Source organism: Trifolium pratense, linkage group LG3 (assembly GCF_020283565.1).
Source record: "Trifolium pratense cultivar HEN17-A07 linkage group LG3, ARS_RC_1.1, whole genome shotgun sequence".
NCBI lineage: Eukaryota > Viridiplantae > Streptophyta > Magnoliopsida > Fabales > Fabaceae > Trifolium > Trifolium pratense.
In genome coordinates, this window is record NC_060061.1 from 10,517,465 (window position 1) to 10,536,681 (window position 19,217).

Sequence of the window (19,217 nt, forward strand, 5' to 3'; positions counted from 1 at the left end):
AAAGTGAAGAAAACATGTAAAAGAAAACGAATAAAATATGGAAGCTCCTTCCTCAGTGGGATTCTCTGCCCTATATGCTAACCTAAAAAATATATAAAAAAGTATTAGCCTTGCCCATCCATTATGTCCATCGTTTTGTCCTTCTGATTTCCTTTTTCTTTCTCCCACATTAGAAAAAATAATAATAATTGCTGCAATATATTCACTAATTAATTTCCAAAACTTTGGTGGTTAATATAATTTATCATTTTTTATACAAATTAAGAAATTATTTATTTAATTTAAGTTTAAAATATCTAAATTAATAATATCTAAATGTAAAATAAAAAAAAAAATAGACAAATTAAATATATTTTGAATTTCTAAATTAACATAAACTATTTTTAAACAAACATAAAAGCTAAACAATGCAAATTAAGACATGAATATATTGACATCAACTTAGAATGATGGTTCATGAGGATGAATATCTTTGAGTAATCCCAAAACTTGTTGCATGGTGGGTCTCTTGGAAGGCGACTCAGCCGTGCACAAAAAACCGATTATGAGGCTCTCCACCATCTCGCTCACCATTGAATCACCTTCGAGTAGCAACCTCTCATCAAGCACTCTAACGTGTTGTTCCTCCTTCACTGCCTTTCTAGCAACAATAATTGTCTCAGTTGTGCCAACCCTCCCGGTAAGCAGCTCAATCAACACCACTCCAAAGCAGTACACATCATCCTTTGTCCCGCCATTGGAACTTGAGTTGATTTGCAATCCAAAATCGGAGATTCGAGGCTCAAAATCATCAGTAAGCAAAATGTTGGAGGTGACAAGGTGTCCGTGCACAATAGGTTTTGAACTCGCATGATGGAGATATGCAAGGCCACGCGCTATGCCCACCGCGATACGGTGGCGTGTCAACCAACCCATCATTTTCGGGGATGCTTCCACCACACCGGTTTGCAACTCCCATGTGTCATCAGTCCAATCCTCAACATTGGTATCCCCTGTTGGAAGCTCATGTAGCCATCGACCTAAATCGCCGTTTGCCATAAACTCGTATAGCACCAACTTTTCCTTACCTGAAAATTGAACAAAATTATTTTAAAAAAATTTATATGACAACATTATTATGAATCACTCCTTATAAAACATACATGAGTGATCAAATAAAATGATCAAATATTTGTGATCATGCAAATATTCCTCCTTCATTATATAGTTGTGCATTTGTACTATAGTATAATGTAATGCTCCTTTCTCCATTCAAAATTCAGAAAACAATGTAATGCTCCTTTCCTCAACAAAACCAAACAAAGATTCCATATGAGCCATTAGAACATGAATTCAAAATGCTGATTTCAAAGTTGTCATTCAAGTTGAGACTTGAGACCCGGACCTAGTTATTTAAAAATATAAATAAATAAACACTACCCAGTGTAAATAAACAAAAATTATGCATTACGGACACAGATACAGACACCAGATACGACACAGACACTGACATATCAACATCGATAAATTTTTTAAAAAATGACATAATTTAGTGTAATCATAAGTGCCAGTATCAATGTTCGACACGGACAATGATACATGTCCAACACGAACACGCTTAATCTGAAGAGTGTCGGTGCCTAGACTAGTATTACACAAAGACACAAATATCTACACAACCATATCCACCAACTAAACATTTTCTATTTTATTTTCAATATAATAACAAATGAAATTATGACACAACAACACAAACAATGTTATTTTTTTGGACAGGAAAACACAACCATGTTATGGAACAGGGAATAGTACATTAGAAAATTAAAAACTCGTGAAAGCCATTAATGAGAACATTGAATGCTGAATCATTTTTATCAAACAGTTTCAGTACCACACACACACACACATACCTGCAATACAGTAACCAGAGAGAGTCAACAAATTAGGATGCTTCAACTTCGCCAAGTCAACGAACATAGCAACAGAGTCATCATAATCAACGTCTCTCGCATGTTCAAGAACCTTAATTGCCACGTGGAGTTCACCAGGTAAAACAGCCCAATACACAGGGCCACACCTTCCTTCTGCCAACTGCGATTCTTTCCCGAAATGTGACGTGGCAATGATGAGATCCTTGAAAGTGAAGTTCATCAATGGCTTCTCAAACATCACAACTGGTGCAGATGTTGGTTCTTTCACATCTGCAACCCATGTTGAACCTGACTCTGTTTCAAATTCAAACGGCCCTGTTTTCTCTACCTTTGTGTTCATCGTGTTCATCATAACTGGTAATGAAATTGCCCACTTCTTCATCTTAGAACGTTGTTTCATCTTTTTGTGAATAATTAGGATTACCCAAATGGAAATTATAGCCAGAACAAGTGTTGATAATGCAGAACATATTGCAAGAATCAATTTTTTTGATTTGGGTTTGGTTTGTTTTTTTCTATGAATGATGACTTGATTTTGATTTTGGTTTGGAGTCTTGTTGTTATAGATGAAGTTGTTGTTTGAAATGTTGAGAAATTTAAGATTTTTAAGTGGTGGAAAATCAGAAGGGAAATTACCGGTTAAATTGTTGTTTGATAAATCTAAGTAATGAAGTGTGTGTAAAGAAGAAATGGGTTTTATGTTATCATTGAGATTGCAGCTAGAAAGATCAAGGTGTTGTAGTTTGGTGAGATTTTGAAAACCTAAAGGAAGTGTTCTTAGGTTGTTGTCTGAAAGGTCGAGGATTTTAAGGTTTTGGAAGGTAGAAAGTTGAACTATGTTGCTGAACCTGTTGTGTGAGAGATTAAGTTTTTGAATGGTTGAAATTGAAAACGAGGTGTTATTGATCCTTCCTCCGAATTTGTTTCTTGAGAGATTCACTTCCAATAAAGATGAAAAACCAGACCAAAACCAGGTTGGTACGTGGCCTTGTAGAGAATTTCCAGAAAGATCAAGAATTTGTAACTTTGACATGTTTTTGAGGTAACCCCATGAAATTGTTCCGGTTAGATTTTTGGAGGGAAGAATTATTTTGGTGATATGAGACTCTGAACATGTGAAGGTGGAAGAGTTGAACCAAGAGACAGATTTGAAAGCTTTTGAAATTAATTTTTGGTCTTTAGTTTTGCATGAAGATTGTACTGAAGAAAATAAGGTTAGGAGAATCAAGAATATGTAAAAGGGTTTCATTTTGAAATACTAGTGTCTTAGTTTAGTGAACTAGAAAGAAAGTGGTAAAATCAGAGGTTGCTCTGTTCTAGTATTAAAAACAGGGCCGACACTTACTTGTTGCTATTTCTCTCTTCTGACAATTGAATATGGAAGGGGAAAGACAATTTAATGGAAGATGAACAAATAGAGAAGTGTGTTGAGCTTTGAATTTAGTCTGTCTGCGGCTCCAATGATCACAGTATTTTAATTTATTTTATTTTGGGTTAAATACATTTTTATCTTATAATTATATCAAATTTTTTTAAGTAATCTCGTGGTTAAAATTTATTATTTTTTTTTATCAATTTTAAAATTTATTTTTTTAAAAATGAATAAATAGAAGTATCAGGATTCAAATATCTCCCTACATGTTTTTACTTCCTATAAGAAAATATTCCACACAAATTTAGAATTTTTTACCTATGTTTAATCACCATTGTGAATAACCAAAAAAAAAAATCATCATTGGTGTCATTGTAAACTAAAAAAATAAGAGATTAAAAGTTGTGACGGAAAATATTAGAGTATTAGAGAACAATATTCTTAACAACTGAATTAAATAAATAAAATACATATTTTTAATAGATAATATACCAACTAGTGTTTTAAGGGTATTAGAGAGAAAATATGGTGGCTTTGCTTTGAATTTCTTGCCACTCATTTTGGGTTTTTCCTTTTATTATTCATAGAGCAAATATTAGAGAAGGTTAAAAAGACAATATTCTTAACAAATTGACTCGTTTGAATAATCACGAGAGAGCAATTGCAATTTGCAACGACTCCACCACTTCAAAGTGTTCCATGCATACTTGACTCCCTGGTCAATCACTAACGTCTAATTGTGACATTCCTCTTCTTCATTATAGGTTTTTGGAGAAATAATATCGCATGCAAAATACTTACTACTAAACTACAAAGAGCTTGACTTAATAATTAATACACGGTCTTCCACTTAAATCTGTCTCTAACTTAGGATTAGGTGTTAAAAAGAAGCACGGAAAGGAAATTTCTCAAGAATCATACCCCCTGTCTAAAAATCACAAATCAACTACAAGCCAATCCTATGCTACATAAGCAAGCAATCCACTTAAAGACATAATATACTTATCTTTCTCAAAATAACCTATTTATTTTTAAAATAATTGTGTTAAATAAATGATTGATTCATTTCAAACTTATTCTCTTTTTTATTTCCTTAACTAGTGTTCCGAGGACACCAGGGGCGGAGCTATGTGTGGGCTGGGGAGGGCCGCGGCCCGTCCCAAAATTTTCATTAGGTATATATTATATATACATATTATTATTAACTACTGTGGTATAAATATATAACCGTGCGCCTATTTTTATAAGATTCATCGCAGCCGAGTGGTGAAGGCAGCGCCCACTATACCGAATTGTGTAGCGCATAGTTTTAAAAACCGGACCGGCCGGGAACCGGAAGGATTAACGGGCCAATCAACCTGCAGAACCGGTTAAGCAAACAAACCGGAGAAAACCGGCATGAACTGGCCGGATCTATGGTCAAACCAGCGAACCGAGAAAACCGCAATGAACCGAACCGGTTTTGTGTGTGAATGAAAATATAATAAAAATTGCCAAAGAGTGCTAGCAAGGAGTCGAACTCAGGTCCACTGAGTAAGAGTCCAATTCCTTACCATTTGGACACACAAATTGATGTGATTTAAAAGTATAAACATTAAATATATTTAATAGATTTTAAGAAACATGTGCTATGATATTGGTACAAGTTAGATTTTTTTTTCTTCTAACCATCTCATGTCACATATATGATATATTATTTTTTTTGGGTAAGAAAGCTAAAAAAGACAAAACTAAAAAGAAATATCTATTTTATTTTTGTAAACACATATATCTATTATTCTTGTGACACAAGACATATATCTATTATTTTAATTTAATTATTTTTTATTGTTTTTCTTTTAAATATATGTATTTTCATTTTTTTATAGAATAACTTTTATTAAATTTTATAGTTATGAAGATATGAATATTTTTTATTGACCGGGTTAGTAGTTATGCGGTCCGACCATTGACCCAGTGACCCAATGATTTGACCGGGTCGATCACCTGTCCGGGTTTTAAAACATTGGTGTAGCGAGTTCGAGTCCTGTTGGCTGCGTTTTTTAGCTTTTAATTTGGTTTTTTGTAAGCTGTGATGCAAGTTTGACATATGGGTTTTAGCTTTTAATTTGGTTTTTTTTTTTTTTTCCGGTTAAGAAGTGGTCAATACATACATTTATCTATAGATAATTCATGTAAAATTTCACAAAACAGAATTGTTTTAGATTTGCTTAAAATTTTACCTTTACATGATTATCTGTGAATTTATACGTTATTAAATGATACAACATTATTCGAATGTTAATAGTCTATGAATTTCTATATTGAATTTAACTTTTTCTATAAAAATTTCTCCAAACTAATTTCTTGTGTTTCTCTTGATTTTGAATAAATGTGTGAACTTAAAGTGTTATTTTATATTAATTTCTCTTTCATTTGATATGTTATTTAGACCCACCAAAATTAATTATTTATGTATCTTTAGCTCCTCATAGAAAAAAAAAATTAAATTCCATCGCGGCCCCCCCTAACATTTTACTCTAGCTCCGCCACTGGAGGGCACTAGTTACTAGTTAGCATGACCTAAAAATTGTTGAGGGTAATTCATTGTAACCAATGTTGGTTACTTGTGTAACACAAATAATAGAGTTTGTTAAGTGATTTTATGTGAGTGGTTAAGTCCCACTTTGCTTAGAAAAGTGAAGGTTGAACACTTTATAAGTGAGAGGACCCATAAACATAAACCTAACATTTTAAGGTTTTGGGTTAAAGTGTGGTGTCCAACTCACTTGTGAAGCTGTTCTTAAGCTCAATGTGGATGATCCCCAGACTGCCCATCGTGATGACCCAACAAAAATCAATTGTAAACTTAAGAAAAGTTTCACATTTTCTCAATTTATCTATTATTTGCCATTTTTTTTTTTTTATATATTTGTAAACTAAATTCAAAAGTCATTCAAACAAGCCCTTAATTCTTTGTTTATTGTTCTTCTTGAACATTAAAAGAGGGAAAATTCAAGAGGTTCTCTATTTGTAACCGGATCTGAATTCTTTGATTGATAGTGGCGAAGTTAGTTTCTTCGAGTGATGTAAGTCATTAATTTTGGACTGAACTCCATAATCAATCTTATATGTACAATTCACCTTATCTCTTGTTATTTTCTCTTTTATATTTTTCTACATATTACAGTATGTGATTTAATAGTTGTTACTACATTAAACACGTTTCTTTTTTTGGTACAAAAGAGGGCCAAAACCCAATACATTAAACATGTTTTTAGTAGTCCACAAATATTATTAAAGCCACAATAGAAGTAGTACATGTACATGATACACTACACAAGTAGTCCACCAATATTATTCTTGGTACAAATTGGGGCATTATATGCCCCAATTCCATAGACCATAATAGCACTACAAGATGGCGTTGCCTTAGAGAAACACACACATAGGTTTCTAAAGGATTGTTATTCCTTGCTATAACCACTAGATTGATGAAGATAAAACTGTTGTGATTGGGTAACCACCAGCAGCATTGATTGCACATACCCCATAAGGCCACTCCCCAATAACATTTCTTTTGATATACAAGTAACCTTTCTCTCCCCAATCTTTTCCCCATGAGTTTTTAACAATCCAATAGTCTTCACCATCCACTGAATCATAACCCACAATTAAAGCAACAAGAGTTGCAAATCTTGAATCTTTTGTGCAATACTCACCACCATATACTCCCTGTTTTAGAGAAAACAAGACTTATATTTAAATTTAGGAAATGTTAGCGTGTTAAAAATAAGTCATGGTCTCTGTTTTGATGTTACTTGTAATTTTTAACAGTGTAATGAACCAGGTATATCTCTACAACATGTTAATTAATTTGGTAGAGAAGGATCAAATTTTTTAGTGGATTTCTAACCGGATGTTTTCACGCATCAAAGTTAAACTGCGTGAATCAATAACGATCAATAACAATTATATTTAGTGAAGGACCACATACGTGGTTCGGCAAATAAATAATGATCAATAAAGAATACTTACACCAGCATAAAATTGAAGACCAGTTGCATCCAAACTCACACTAACAGGTTGTTTACTAACACGATCCAAAAAAGCTTCTTCTGTTCCATCCAAAACATAAAGGTTGCCAATACTAACAACCTTGTTTGCATTCACCTTCAAGAAAAAATAATCTTACCTATTAGTCTCATAAAAAGAATATATAAGGTCCGTTTTGATTGACTTATTTTTGAGTTATCGTAAAACAGCTTATGCAAGTAAATAAGCTTTTATGTATTATTCATAAGTATGCTAAGATAGTTTATGAAAAAAATTGCTCACGAAGATACAAATTTCGTCGGGAAAAACTTATGAATTAATATAAAAACTTATTTATTTGCATAAACTATTTTTCATAAGTTCAAAAATAAGACAATCCAAATAGACAGACTTTCCATAAGCTAATTAGACGCTTGAATATGCGTTTATTAAGGAAAAGATTAATGCAAATCATACCTTGCAAGTACCATTTTTAGCTATATAAGGATAATTAGCTTCTGTATCAATCCCACCGTTGTTAATAACCCAACCAAATGCATTAAAGTAATAGCCTCCAGCACAACCATTGCTAGCATGGTCACAGTCCACAAGTTCTTGTGCAGATAGGTTGATAAGATTCCCAGTAACTATTTTGTTTAATCCTTCAATGGCCCCAGTGACTGAGAAAGCCCAATGACTCTCTGAAAAATGAGAAAGCATTCGCATGGTCCATATACATTAATTATACATCGAACCTAGAAAAATGAAACTTGCTTATAAAATGTCACAGAGAGAGAGTTAAATCTTACGACAGTCTCCTTGGTCTCTAACATCAGTAACAGCTCCTTTTTCCCTCCAATCTACTGAAGCCGGAAGGTTTTCAGTATCATTGTCATTATCTTCATGCTTTCTATCGTCGAATTTAGAGGGTATCTGCATCTCTATCTCTTGTAAGTAAGTTTTACTGAACTCCTCAGGGCTCATATCAGCAAACTTGTTGAGACTCAAACGATGTTGCAATGGTGACTTTCTTTTTGCATTCATTTCATTGATGTACTTCAAATTACTTTTGAATATCTCCAATCTCTTTTCTTTTTCCTTTGTGGTTCCATACTCTCTACCGTGCTCAATTTGCCACAGTTGGAAGAGTTGAAACACTTGTTCATCCGAAGAAGAAAACTTGTTCAACTGGTCATTAGGCAAGGCAAAAGAGAGACACATGGTGAAAATAAGAATGAAAAAAGACACAAACAACTTTGTCATCTGGAATATCATCATTACATAAATGAGTTACCCAAGTGTTTTTGTTACTACCATCCTTATTGTTGTCACATTTATATAAGAAAAGATTTCTCTTAGGTGGGGTTTTGTTTTATTGTTTATTTTTGGTGTCGGCATATATACGGTGCCACTATTATGTACTTCCTTCTTTACTGGTCTATGCTCATCTTGTGCAGACAGCGAATTATTACTCCCTCCGTTCCAAAATGTAAGTCAATTTGGGGAAATTACACAAATTAAGAAATGTAATTAATGTTGTATGGAAATGAGAAATTATGAGTTAGTTTACAAAACTGTCATTCATTAATGGTATAAGAAAGATAAATTAAAGAATTGAAAGAAGAGAGAGTAATAAATAGTTAAGGGTATAATAGAAAAACTAGCATTAAATGTTTCATTGGTAATGTAAAATGACTTATAATTTGGCACAAAATTTTTTCTCAAAGTGACTTACAATTTGGAACGGATGAAGTAATATATTTGTCGTTAAAAAAAAAAACATTTATGTAAGAAACATGCAATGTTGAAGAGTAAAATGTGTATCAATTATTTTAGGGTTATGCCAAACAGGATTCTCAGATATTAGTTAATCATATTAAAAATAAATAAAAAAAGACAAAAGTAACGATGGGAATGACAACTTTTTATTTTCATATTAATAATCTTAACTAGTGTCTGAGACACTGTTTAACGTTTTCCATTATTTTAAATTTAAACTTTTAAAGTTATTTCATGCATAGTTATTTGGAAACTTTAACCTCTGTCCTAACACACATGTTAGCATACCCTTTATGTTAAAGAGTCAAGTTACGCCTAATGACCAGTTGAATGAAGATCTTCAACGTAACTTTATCAGTTGAATGAATTAAAATTTATTGACATGTTTTTCTTTCAAACTAAATGTAGTCATTGTTCGTAGTACATGAAAAATTATTTTTATGTGTATTATTTTTGTTTTTTACTGTGGTCCTTTTTTTTTTTTTTTTTACTGTGGTCCTATGAATCGGCCGGAGTATATATGTAATTTATTCGCACGAGTTTCATGCATATATATTTGTTCTTATCATTCAAGATTTCAAGGTAGGTGACTCATAGTTAGGCAGGGATTTATATTTTAACTGGGCGATTTTATTTTATTTATTGTTACGTACATGTAATTTTTTTCGGACGAGTTTCATGCTTATATTTGTTCTTATCATTCAAGGGAGGTAACTCAGTTAGGAAGGGATTATTAATATTTTAATTTTTAACGGGAAAATCGTGTGTGTCTATATATATATATATATAGGGGAGGGATCAAATTACACCGGTATAATATTTGAGTAATGTTACACTGGTCAATAACGCTTTAACGAATACAAATTTTACAAAATCCACCGTTGGATTGAAAGTTTATATTGTATAGATCATTCATGTTAAATTTTACAAAAATCTAAAATCGTTTGATATGTTATTGAGACTGATGAAGATTAATGGTTTTTATTGAATACCGTTAATCTTGATCTATCTCAAAAACATATCAAACGATTTTAGATTTTTGTAAAATTCAACATGGATAATCTATACGATATAAGCTTTCAATCCAACGGTGGATTTTGTAAAATTTGTATTCATTAAAGCGTTATTGAGCGGTGTAACATTACTCAAATGTTACACCGGTGTAATTTGATCCCTCCCCATATATATATATATATATGGGGAGGGATCAAATTACACCGGTGTAACATTTGAGTAATGTTACACCGCTCAATAACGCTTTAACGAATACAAATTTTACAAAATCCACCGTTGGATTGAAAGCTTATATCGTATAGATCATCTATGTTGAATTGTATAAAAATCTAAAATCGTTTGATATGTTATTGAGACCGATGAAGATTAATGGTTTATGCGTTTTTATTGAATACCATTAATCTTGATCTATCTCAAAAACATATCAAACGATTTTATATTTTTATACAATTCAACATAGATGATTTATACGATATAAGCTTTCAATCCAACGGGGAATTTTGTAAAATTTGTATTCGTTAAAGTGTTATTGAGCGGTATAACATTACTCAAATGTTACACCGGTGTAATTTGATCCCTCCCCATATATATATATTCTCGTAGATGAAGTAGTAATCCACTGAAATTAAACTCACATATATTTGTGAGATCTCAGGTTCGAATCCGGGCCACGACGTCCGACCTAATAATTTCGGCATTTTTGCCAGTTGAGCTAGGACTTATGAGACAGATTGTATATTTCTTTTAGGAAAATTAGATCAGAATTTTTTATCTTATTTATTTGTAACACACGCGTTTTTTATATTTTGTCTTCAAATTAGTTATTTATCTTCATAAACATGCACATGTTAATCCTTAATTATTTTTCCCGCGCATGTTATTTATCTTTATAAACGTGCACAAGTTAATCGTTTATCTTTATAAACGGACATGAATTAATCTTTTACCTTATTTATTTTTAATAAAATTAAAGTTTTGAAACTAAGACACATAAAACATTTCATAAAATCAGAAATGCTGATGAACATTCATCTTGTTCATCCTCATTTTCATCGTGTGCATTTTAAGAGTCTTTTTAGAATAATAACATCAAATTAACGAAGTGTATTTTTGCACCTTATCTTCCTATTATACCCTCGTTTTAATCCGTCAATAAATTCCTATTTTTTTGCACACACTTTCTCTTTACAACAAATTTAATATATTATGTAAAAAAAAATTAATATGTTATGACCAAAAAAACAAATTAAAAAAAACAAACTTTAGTTTTTCAAATATATAGCATTAATTAGTTTTATTAAAAAAAGATAAGAGTAATCGACAAAATGTATAATTGACAAATCGTACCATTAAAATACCAAAATAACAGTTAAATTTGACGTTAAAAGGCACTTAAAAAGGAATATATATATATATATATATATATATATATATATATATATATATATATGGGGTATATTCTTCGCTAATTTATAACAAAGTACATTTTAAGAGCATCTCCAATAAGGGTATCTAAGAGAGTTTCATAGACTAATGATACGGTACCTTAACTTTTTTATCATTGGAGTTCCATGACGTGGCACAGAGGGTATCAAAATTGATGATATCGGTACCTTAAATAAGGTACCGTATCATCAATTTAATATTATTATTATTTTTATTTTTGGTATATAAACCCAATTTAATAGCTTCCATATATGTCAAAATATTAACGTTTGTCATTAATCTATCATACTCAAAAAGTGGTTTAATCATTGGAGTAAAATATGTATGAGTTGCATAAATATTAAATGGCATTGTAGGGACCACTTGTTAGTAATGTATAATAGCCAAAGTGATATCATCATTGGAGATGCTCTAGTACACCTAAAAATTGAATGAATCTGTGTATTTTTTTTTTGTTACACTGTGTATTTTGTTTGCTTCAATCTTCTTCTAAATAATATAAATGATTAACCTGTGCACATTTATAAAGATAAATGACCCTTTGGAAAAAAAAGAAAGAAGATAAAGGACAAATCTGTTAAAAATAAATAAGACAAAGCCTGTAGGACGCTAAAAGAAATTTCCAAAAATAAGAGGTGTGAATATGAGCTCCTATATATTGTAATCCAACTCGAGTCATTAACCAGAGACCGGCCCAACAAATATGTACCTCCATGAAAATTTTCCTCCCACCCCCTACACTTATATCTTGATCCCTACAAACAATTTTTAAAAGCAGCTATTTAAAACCGAAATACTTAAACAAAGATTTCCGATAACTAAAATTGAGAACTGAAATACTTAAACAAAGATTTCCACTACAAAAAAGTTTTTAAGCACTAGGATCTAACACAATTACACAAGTGGCTGGTGTGTAGTGTAAACTCTAACAAAAAGTTTTTTTTTTTTTTTTTTGAATTTCAAACTCTAACAAAAAGTTTGATTCCTACTAATAAAAAAAAATCTTATTAAGTTTTATTCACACCTCACTCAAAAACATTTGTATGAGATAATTCGGGTTTCTTTCAAATATTTCATCATAGGTCTTAACTTCAAATTCAACTCTAAAAATACTGCTACCAAACAACAATTTTAAATTTTGTCTTATGGATTTATGGTTTTACTTTATTAGTCTATACAGTTACGCGCGCATATAATCGGTTTAAAAACATAACTACCCATATTTAGTGACACTGAGAAAAAGGTGTACCGACTATAAATAAGGCTATTGAATATAGGAAGAAATTTTGGAGTTGAATATTTGTCCATTCTGTTTTCTTTCAACATATTCCACAGACACATATAGTAGTAGTTAAATCTGAAAACACACACAAAGCAAAAGAAGATATACTAAAGCTTTCTGTCCCTATCTCACTTCTCTGCTTTTCTTCCTTCTTACTCATTCCCTTCCTCACACTCTATCGTTTAGCAACTAACCAAACATTCCTTTTAATCTTTTTCATCTTTTTATTGGACTTAACTCTCTCACCATGTGATGTTTACTTACTACTTATTTTGATGACTCTACACTATCTCACTTGCTATTTACTTTTCTTACTTCATATCCTTAGTGCAGTTTTATGTAACTAATTCCATAATTAAAAAAAACAAACACATTCTGCTTCTGAAGCTATATCCCATGTTTCATGCTGTTATTAAATTGGTATGGTCTTTTCTTAATTAGCATTCATTTATTTTATCCCTTAAATTGGTATGCTATTATTATTACTATTATTAGTATGATTATTATTATTACAAAAATTATTATTATTTATTTAATTTTTTTTTTGTGATGATCATGATTCATGAAGGAGCAACTTGTTCTAACCGTTTTCATTAATAAGTAGTGGCAAACAAATGTCACTTTTTTCTCCTTTTTTGGTTGGAAGCAACATAACTAGATTGCTATGCATTTATTGGCTCATTTAGAATAGGAAAATAGGCTTGTAATTGTTTTTCTTTTTGACAGAGACACATCGACGGTGATAATAGCTTGAAAAATAAAAGTAATTGAATGTAATCCAATGTGTCGGTGCCTGGTTGGACACCGACTGTATTGGACACTAGACATGAATTCAATTTGAAGTGTCGGTTTGAATTCTAAAAGGAGAATATGTTGCTTATATTATGAAGTTTGTAACTCGATTTAATGATCACATACTTCCATGTTAATTTTCAGAAATACCGGATACAATAGAACTCATCTATTTTGGCCTCAGTGTTAGCTTGAACCTTGAAGTTTATTATTAGGAGGGGCAGGATCTAGAAACTCAGTTGTGGAACATAACGATGAATGATGCGAAATTGAACATTAATGCTCCTCTTATGTCGGTGAGGCGCTCTATTTGTACACCAACATCCTCAACTGAATCAAAGAGAAAGATATTACTAGAGAATTCAGCACAAGCACTTTGCTACTACAAATCAGACACGACTCGAGATCAGGTAATAGAACATGTTGCTGTGCCTTTTAATTGGGAGCTTATGCCTGGTAGACCTAAATTTGAAAGTAAGTTTAGGTCCTCAAGTAAATCAAATTCTTTAAGGGACATTGCGAACAAAGGACTAGAAGACGAGAAGTTAAAAATTTTGGAAGAGGATGATGATGATGATGACGAGGATGATTTTTCCGACGCCTTAGAAACACTGTCTTCAACAGAATCATTCTGTGTAAGTGGTGTAAGTGGCTTGGATAATTTGGATGGCAACAAGTGTAGAACCTCTTCTACTGATGATAAACAAGATCAAGAGTTCATGATGAACCGCTTTTTACCTGCAGCAAAAGCTATGACTTTACAACCACATCAACATGCTCCAAGAAAACATTCTGTTCTGCTACAACAACCTAGCACCAAATTGGTTAGTGAGGAAAAGAAACCAATTGTTAGTAATAGGCATATTACTGATATTATACCATACACTTGTGAAGAGGAGGAAGCAGAAGAAGAGGAAGAAAGTGACCATGAAACTGATGATTATGCAAATATTTCAGATAAGGGTTGTGGATTATTTCCTAGTTCATGCATTAAGAATTCATTTTGCTTATTAACTCCAATTCCTGAGACAAAATTGGGGAACCAGATTCCCATGTTGTCTTTCTCTGAGGTTGAAAAACCTAACAAAAGTTCTCTATTTAGCTCTCATAGATCAGGTCCATCCATAAAGAAGGTAAAAACTAAGTCATTCTTTTGTTTTCTTTTTTTCTTTTCTGAACAGTTTCTTGCATTGCACTCCACTCTTCAATAGTCAATAGTATCTTACCTTAAAGGAAACAGATTTTCTGTTGTAACTGTGTCACACAGTTAAATCGCCATATCTCAAATTTGTGGCCGAGATTGATTATTCATGAAACTGGATTGTATTTTTACTGTAGTGCAAGGGATCTGGGTCCTGCCTTGACTCATTTTTTAAATCGGCATTTCTTTACTAATCATGACTTCAACTAATGTACTCCCACAATCATGAACTTTTCCTGCAGGCTTGGGATGCTATTCATAAAAGCAAATCAAGCTCTGGAGCTGATATGCACGAGGCAAGAAAAAAATGGACTAGTGATTCATTTCGTCGGTCAGGAGCTACTGCTACTGGCGTATCTTCTTTTCGAAGTAAGCCTCAATCTCAGGCTGAGAATAATCAATTAAGAAAATTGAAATTCCCAAGCCAAGGACATGAAAGTTTTCAGGAGGTGCAATCACAAGGAGCCAAAAGAAGTTCAAATTCAAGGAACCTTTCAATGGAAAAAACATTGTACATAGATACTGCTAGTAGTAAAGTAAAATTACCAAGCTCAAATTCAGTTATTAAGCCTGAAAGAATAATAACTGATCAAGAAATTAACCAAGAATCCATGTCCTTGCAACTTGTCCAAAGTTCATTTGACAAAGATACAAAGATCAACAACAAACAAATTGTTGTAGTTGATGATGGTTCCGAAAACACGGATGCTAAAGGTGTTATGCACCTTCTTTCGCCGCCATTGCCAAAGTCACCTTCTGAGTCGTGGCTTTGTCACGCATTGCCTTTAGTATCTTTGAAGAATTCATTCGCGTATTCAAGTCGAGGAATACAATCACATTCTGCTAAAACATTAGGTTATAGTAGAGCTTCCAGCTATAGCAAGTGGGAAACAATAGTGAAAACTTCAAATTTGCATCATGATCATGAATTCCGTTCTCAGGTAATTAACCTCATTTATCCATTTACTTATTTTTTTTTTGTAAGGTCTCAAAGATATAAAATGTTCATTCAAAATTAAATTTCTTTACAGGAACTAACCATATATAAACCTCAGCATTCAAAATCATAGAGATGGAACTTTGACATGATAGCATAGCCGCGTAGGCGATCATAAAAACAAAGAAAGCTTCTTTTGGACTAGTGGTACCTTGAATGGATTCAAGATTTCATAAGCTATCCCTAGAAGAGCATATAGACTAATGTTAAGTGCTATTATTCTTGCTTCATTGTTTCTTATTTTGTATACATTCTTTTTGACATTTTACTCTGTCTTTTCTTGCAACTTCATAAACTTATGTCCAAGTTCGAAAATCAGATTAATAGTTAGTATAAAATAATTGATGGATCTCAACAAGCTTATCAGATAATTGCAAGTAATAAAATCCATAACATATCACATCTTGTTTTAAGAATTATACAAGTATAGACTTGCAAATTCCAGTATGGCATCATCACCATTTAAACAAACAATTAAAATTGAATTCTCAAGAAATAAAAATAACAAATGCAACAACAATATTTGAGTTTTTATCAAAGTAATCAAAATTGGACTGGATATTGAACCATTATACTCGGCAGTTCAAGGTTTAAAGGCTGGACCGGAGTTGAACTAGTAATAATTTAAAAAAATAACTTAATGTTCATAATTTTGCACCATTAAAAACATCATAATTCAACATATAAATGAGATTTTTTACTAAGAATTATAATTATTATAATATATATACAACACATTTTTTCAAATATAAAATTTGGCCATTCGTCAAACAGTTGGCAGAAAAAGGATAAAATCATCAAACAGTAGGTCATTCAAGCCATTCAAGCCATTGTTATACTTATACTTACATGATACTTATGGCCAAATATACAAATCAGGATGTGGTGAAGGTGCGAAAAGTATAATAATGTCAAAATTCCCACATCTATGGTTATGACAAAAGTAGCTAGGGATTTTGGTTACAAAAGAAAGGTTTTTAGTTTGCGCGTGCGTGCGCACATGCGTACGTCCACGTGTACTAAAAATAATACTATACACACATTGCTATGCAATGTGATTCCAAGCGGTGTGATTGTTCAAAATTCCCGCATACATCTTTTGTGAAACAAAATTCATAGCGAGTGATCGTTCATATTCCAAGCGGTATGAATGTTCAAAATTTCCAAATTAATATCTCTTAAAAATACCTATATACACGCATCAACCCATAACTCTCGTCTCCGTAAAAAAAAATGCAAGTGAGCAAGTTTTTTACCCCGCTGCCACTAATGATATTGATGATTCTTTAGATGAAAAAATAGGATACGGTTTTTTATTTAATTTTTTTGGCAATTGCAGCATTAGTATTTGTTATAGGATTTTTATTCATTTTTGTTATTGAATATCAGGCTCGTAGAGCACGTTATGTGGCTCAATGAGAAAAGGTTTTAAAGTGTTAATATACGACGCTTCTGACGCTTCTCAATTTGATCAAACTGAATGTGTGGTGTGTTTGCAAGATTTTATACACACATAAACATATTCCATGTGAATATATATGTTGTGAGGAATGTATGTCTAGCTATGGTCATATTCGAGTATGAGATGTACCCTACTTGTAAGGTAAATATTTTAGATTAAGAGGAGTGATCGATAATAGATTGTAAATGTAATATATTCAATAACATATATATATATATATATATATATATATATAGTTTTTAATTAACATCATTTATATTTGTTTGTTTTTTTATTGCAGTTGATTGAGGAAGAATACGTACAATACGAAAGAACAAGTTAATTTCATTTATTTAAGTAATGTTTATTTATTTATTGTTGTATAACACCGAATCAACTCAACATGTGTTATTCGTAGCCTTTTATGCTTTGTTTTTAACAATTTGGTTTCAATTTTTAATATCTTTTTCATGTGAATATTAAATTTTCATTAACAATGGTGAAACTAAAATGTAGAATTTTCATAGTGTTTTTGTATTCTCGGAACTCACTTTTCTTATGTGTAACAAAATTGACTTGATATCATATTCATAAATATATTACAAGGATACATTAACACATATATGGTATAAGCAAGCAATCGTGATGGATTTCTTGTTTGTTATGGATTTTTATTTTAGTTATATTCTTTTCTTTTCAATCTTTGCCTACTTTTGATTGTATTTCATTTAACACTACAAAATAGGGGCAGAAAATCCAATCTATATATATTATTTGATACATTTTTTTCAAGGATTAATGTACATACGACACACTCGTGTCAATTATTTTAGCATTGTTTGGACAATAAATACATTTTTTATAGGTAAAAACTAACCCCTGCTTGGCAAAGTGAATTATTCTAAGTTAAAGTGATATTGGAAGGATATTCACCTATTTATATATAACAATTATGCAATCAATTATTTGTCACGAATTCAACTTTTTCATTTTATATTATTCAAATCAACAAATCATATATCTTCATTAATCAATGCAAAAGACAGCTTAAGAAACCCTAAAATGAAAACAAATACATACACTTTTGTCCGTTTTTTTTTTTTAGAAAAAAAAAAAATACACTTTAGTTCGTGTTAAAATTCTACGAGCTAAGTACATGATGAACATTTAAAGAACTTATTATTCTGCTTCAATCTCATTTTTCATTATTATGATTCAAAACATAATATTAATTTATATATGTGAATCAATTAAACATGTCCTAACAAGCATTTTAAGTCAATGATGTTAGTTTCAAACATTTTAGCCTGTACAAATATATTTTTTGTTTAGTGTGTATATATGCATGCACGCGTGCGTGCGTGCGCACGTGTGTTAAATTATATAATTAATATAAATAAATTTTAAAATAGAATTAGACTTTTATGATCTTGATTGTGAAATCTATTTAGTATAAATTTTTCAATATTGATATAATTTTTAACTATTCTTACATATTATATTATATATTTATAATTATACAACTTATAAAGAAAAAAATGGAACACCAAATTTATAATTGGCAAAAAAATGAAACATCAAATTTATAACTCTAGTCCATCCAAAATTTCATGGACAACCCTAGGGTAAGTAGTTGTTGAATCAGATTCTCAAAACACAATTTCTTTTGATTTTTTATTTGAATTTATCAAATAGTCTTACGATTTTCTTGTGTGATTTTGCCACTTATGCCTTGTTAGCGGCGGATATTATATCATCATAAATGTTATTCAAACACCATTTTTTAACAATTATACAACAACTATACACTTTTTGTTTTAAAATATTTTTTTGTATGCCTCGAGTTATACGTTGTGAGTGGTATAAAGAAACATACGGTATGATGTCAAAGAAAATGTGTTCCAATAACACATCTGTTATATCATTTAGCTTTTCTTTGAGCTTGTAGTTACTATGTTTTTGTTTTACT

The 19,217-nt window shown here is 31.4% G+C and overlaps 3 protein-coding genes across 3 annotated transcripts; 1 reads left to right on the forward strand and 2 right to left on the reverse strand.

The window, feature by feature from the left end:
- Positions 1-280: 280 nt before the first annotated feature.
- On the reverse strand, positions 281-3,376 carry LOC123914120 (calmodulin-binding receptor kinase CaMRLK-like). Its single transcript, XM_045965129.1, has 2 exons — positions 1,890-3,376; positions 281-1,067 (listed from the first exon to the last, which is right to left on the reverse strand). Exons 1-2 carry the CDS (start codon positions 3,157-3,159, stop codon positions 442-444), a joined length of 1,896 nt encoding a protein of 631 aa, XP_045821085.1. The 5' UTR covers positions 3,160-3,376; the 3' UTR covers positions 281-441.
- A 3,159-nt stretch (positions 3,377-6,535) lies between these two features.
- On the reverse strand, positions 6,536-8,615 carry LOC123914121 (ervatamin-B-like). The gene is made up of 4 exons (XM_045965130.1): positions 8,106-8,615; positions 7,774-7,997; positions 7,300-7,434; positions 6,536-6,996 (listed from the first exon to the last, which is right to left on the reverse strand). Exons 1-4 carry the CDS (start codon positions 8,572-8,574, stop codon positions 6,748-6,750), a joined length of 1,077 nt encoding a protein of 358 aa, XP_045821086.1. The 5' UTR covers positions 8,575-8,615; the 3' UTR covers positions 6,536-6,747.
- Positions 8,616-12,888: 4,273 nt separating this feature from the next.
- LOC123914122 lies at positions 12,889-16,070 on the forward strand. The gene is made up of 4 exons (XM_045965131.1): positions 12,889-13,237; positions 13,754-14,742; positions 15,053-15,751; positions 15,842-16,070. Exons 2-4 carry the CDS (start codon positions 13,864-13,866, stop codon positions 15,878-15,880), a joined length of 1,617 nt encoding a protein of 538 aa, XP_045821087.1. The 5' UTR covers positions 12,889-13,237; positions 13,754-13,863; the 3' UTR covers positions 15,881-16,070.
- Positions 16,071-19,217: the final 3,147 nt, after the last annotated feature.

What these genes read in the sequence shown, in the direction of transcription:
- LOC123914121 (XM_045965130.1), bottom strand. Translation starts at nt 8,574, where the DNA reads ATGATGATATTCCAGATGACAAAGTTGTTTGTGTCTTTTTTCATTCTT. An exon ending in CTAAAAATGGTACTTGCAAG is followed by an intron (nt 7,435 to 7,773) that starts GTATGATTTGCA and finishes TTTTTCTTGAAG; the next exon opens with GTGAATGCAAACAAGGTTGT. An exon ending in GTCTTCAATTTTATGCTGGT is followed by an intron (nt 6,997 to 7,299) that starts GTAAGTATTCTT and finishes TCTCTAAAACAG; the next exon opens with GGAGTATATGGTGGTGAGTA.
- LOC123914120 (XM_045965129.1), bottom strand. Translation starts at nt 3,159, where the DNA reads ATGAAACCCTTTTACATATTCTTGATTCTCCTAACCTTATTTTCTTCA. An exon ending in CTCTGGTTACTGTATTGCAG is followed by an intron (nt 1,068 to 1,889) that starts GTATGTGTGTGT and finishes TTCAATTTTCAG; the next exon opens with GTAAGGAAAAGTTGGTGCTA.
- LOC123914122 (XM_045965131.1), top strand. Translation starts at nt 13,864, where the DNA reads ATGAATGATGCGAAATTGAACATTAATGCTCCTCTTATGTCGGTGAGG. An exon ending in CAGGTCCATCCATAAAGAAG is followed by an intron (nt 14,743 to 15,052) that starts GTAAAAACTAAG and finishes CTTTTCCTGCAG; the next exon opens with GCTTGGGATGCTATTCATAA. An exon ending in ATCATGAATTCCGTTCTCAG is followed by an intron (nt 15,752 to 15,841) that starts GTAATTAACCTC and finishes ATTTCTTTACAG; the next exon opens with GAACTAACCATATATAAACC.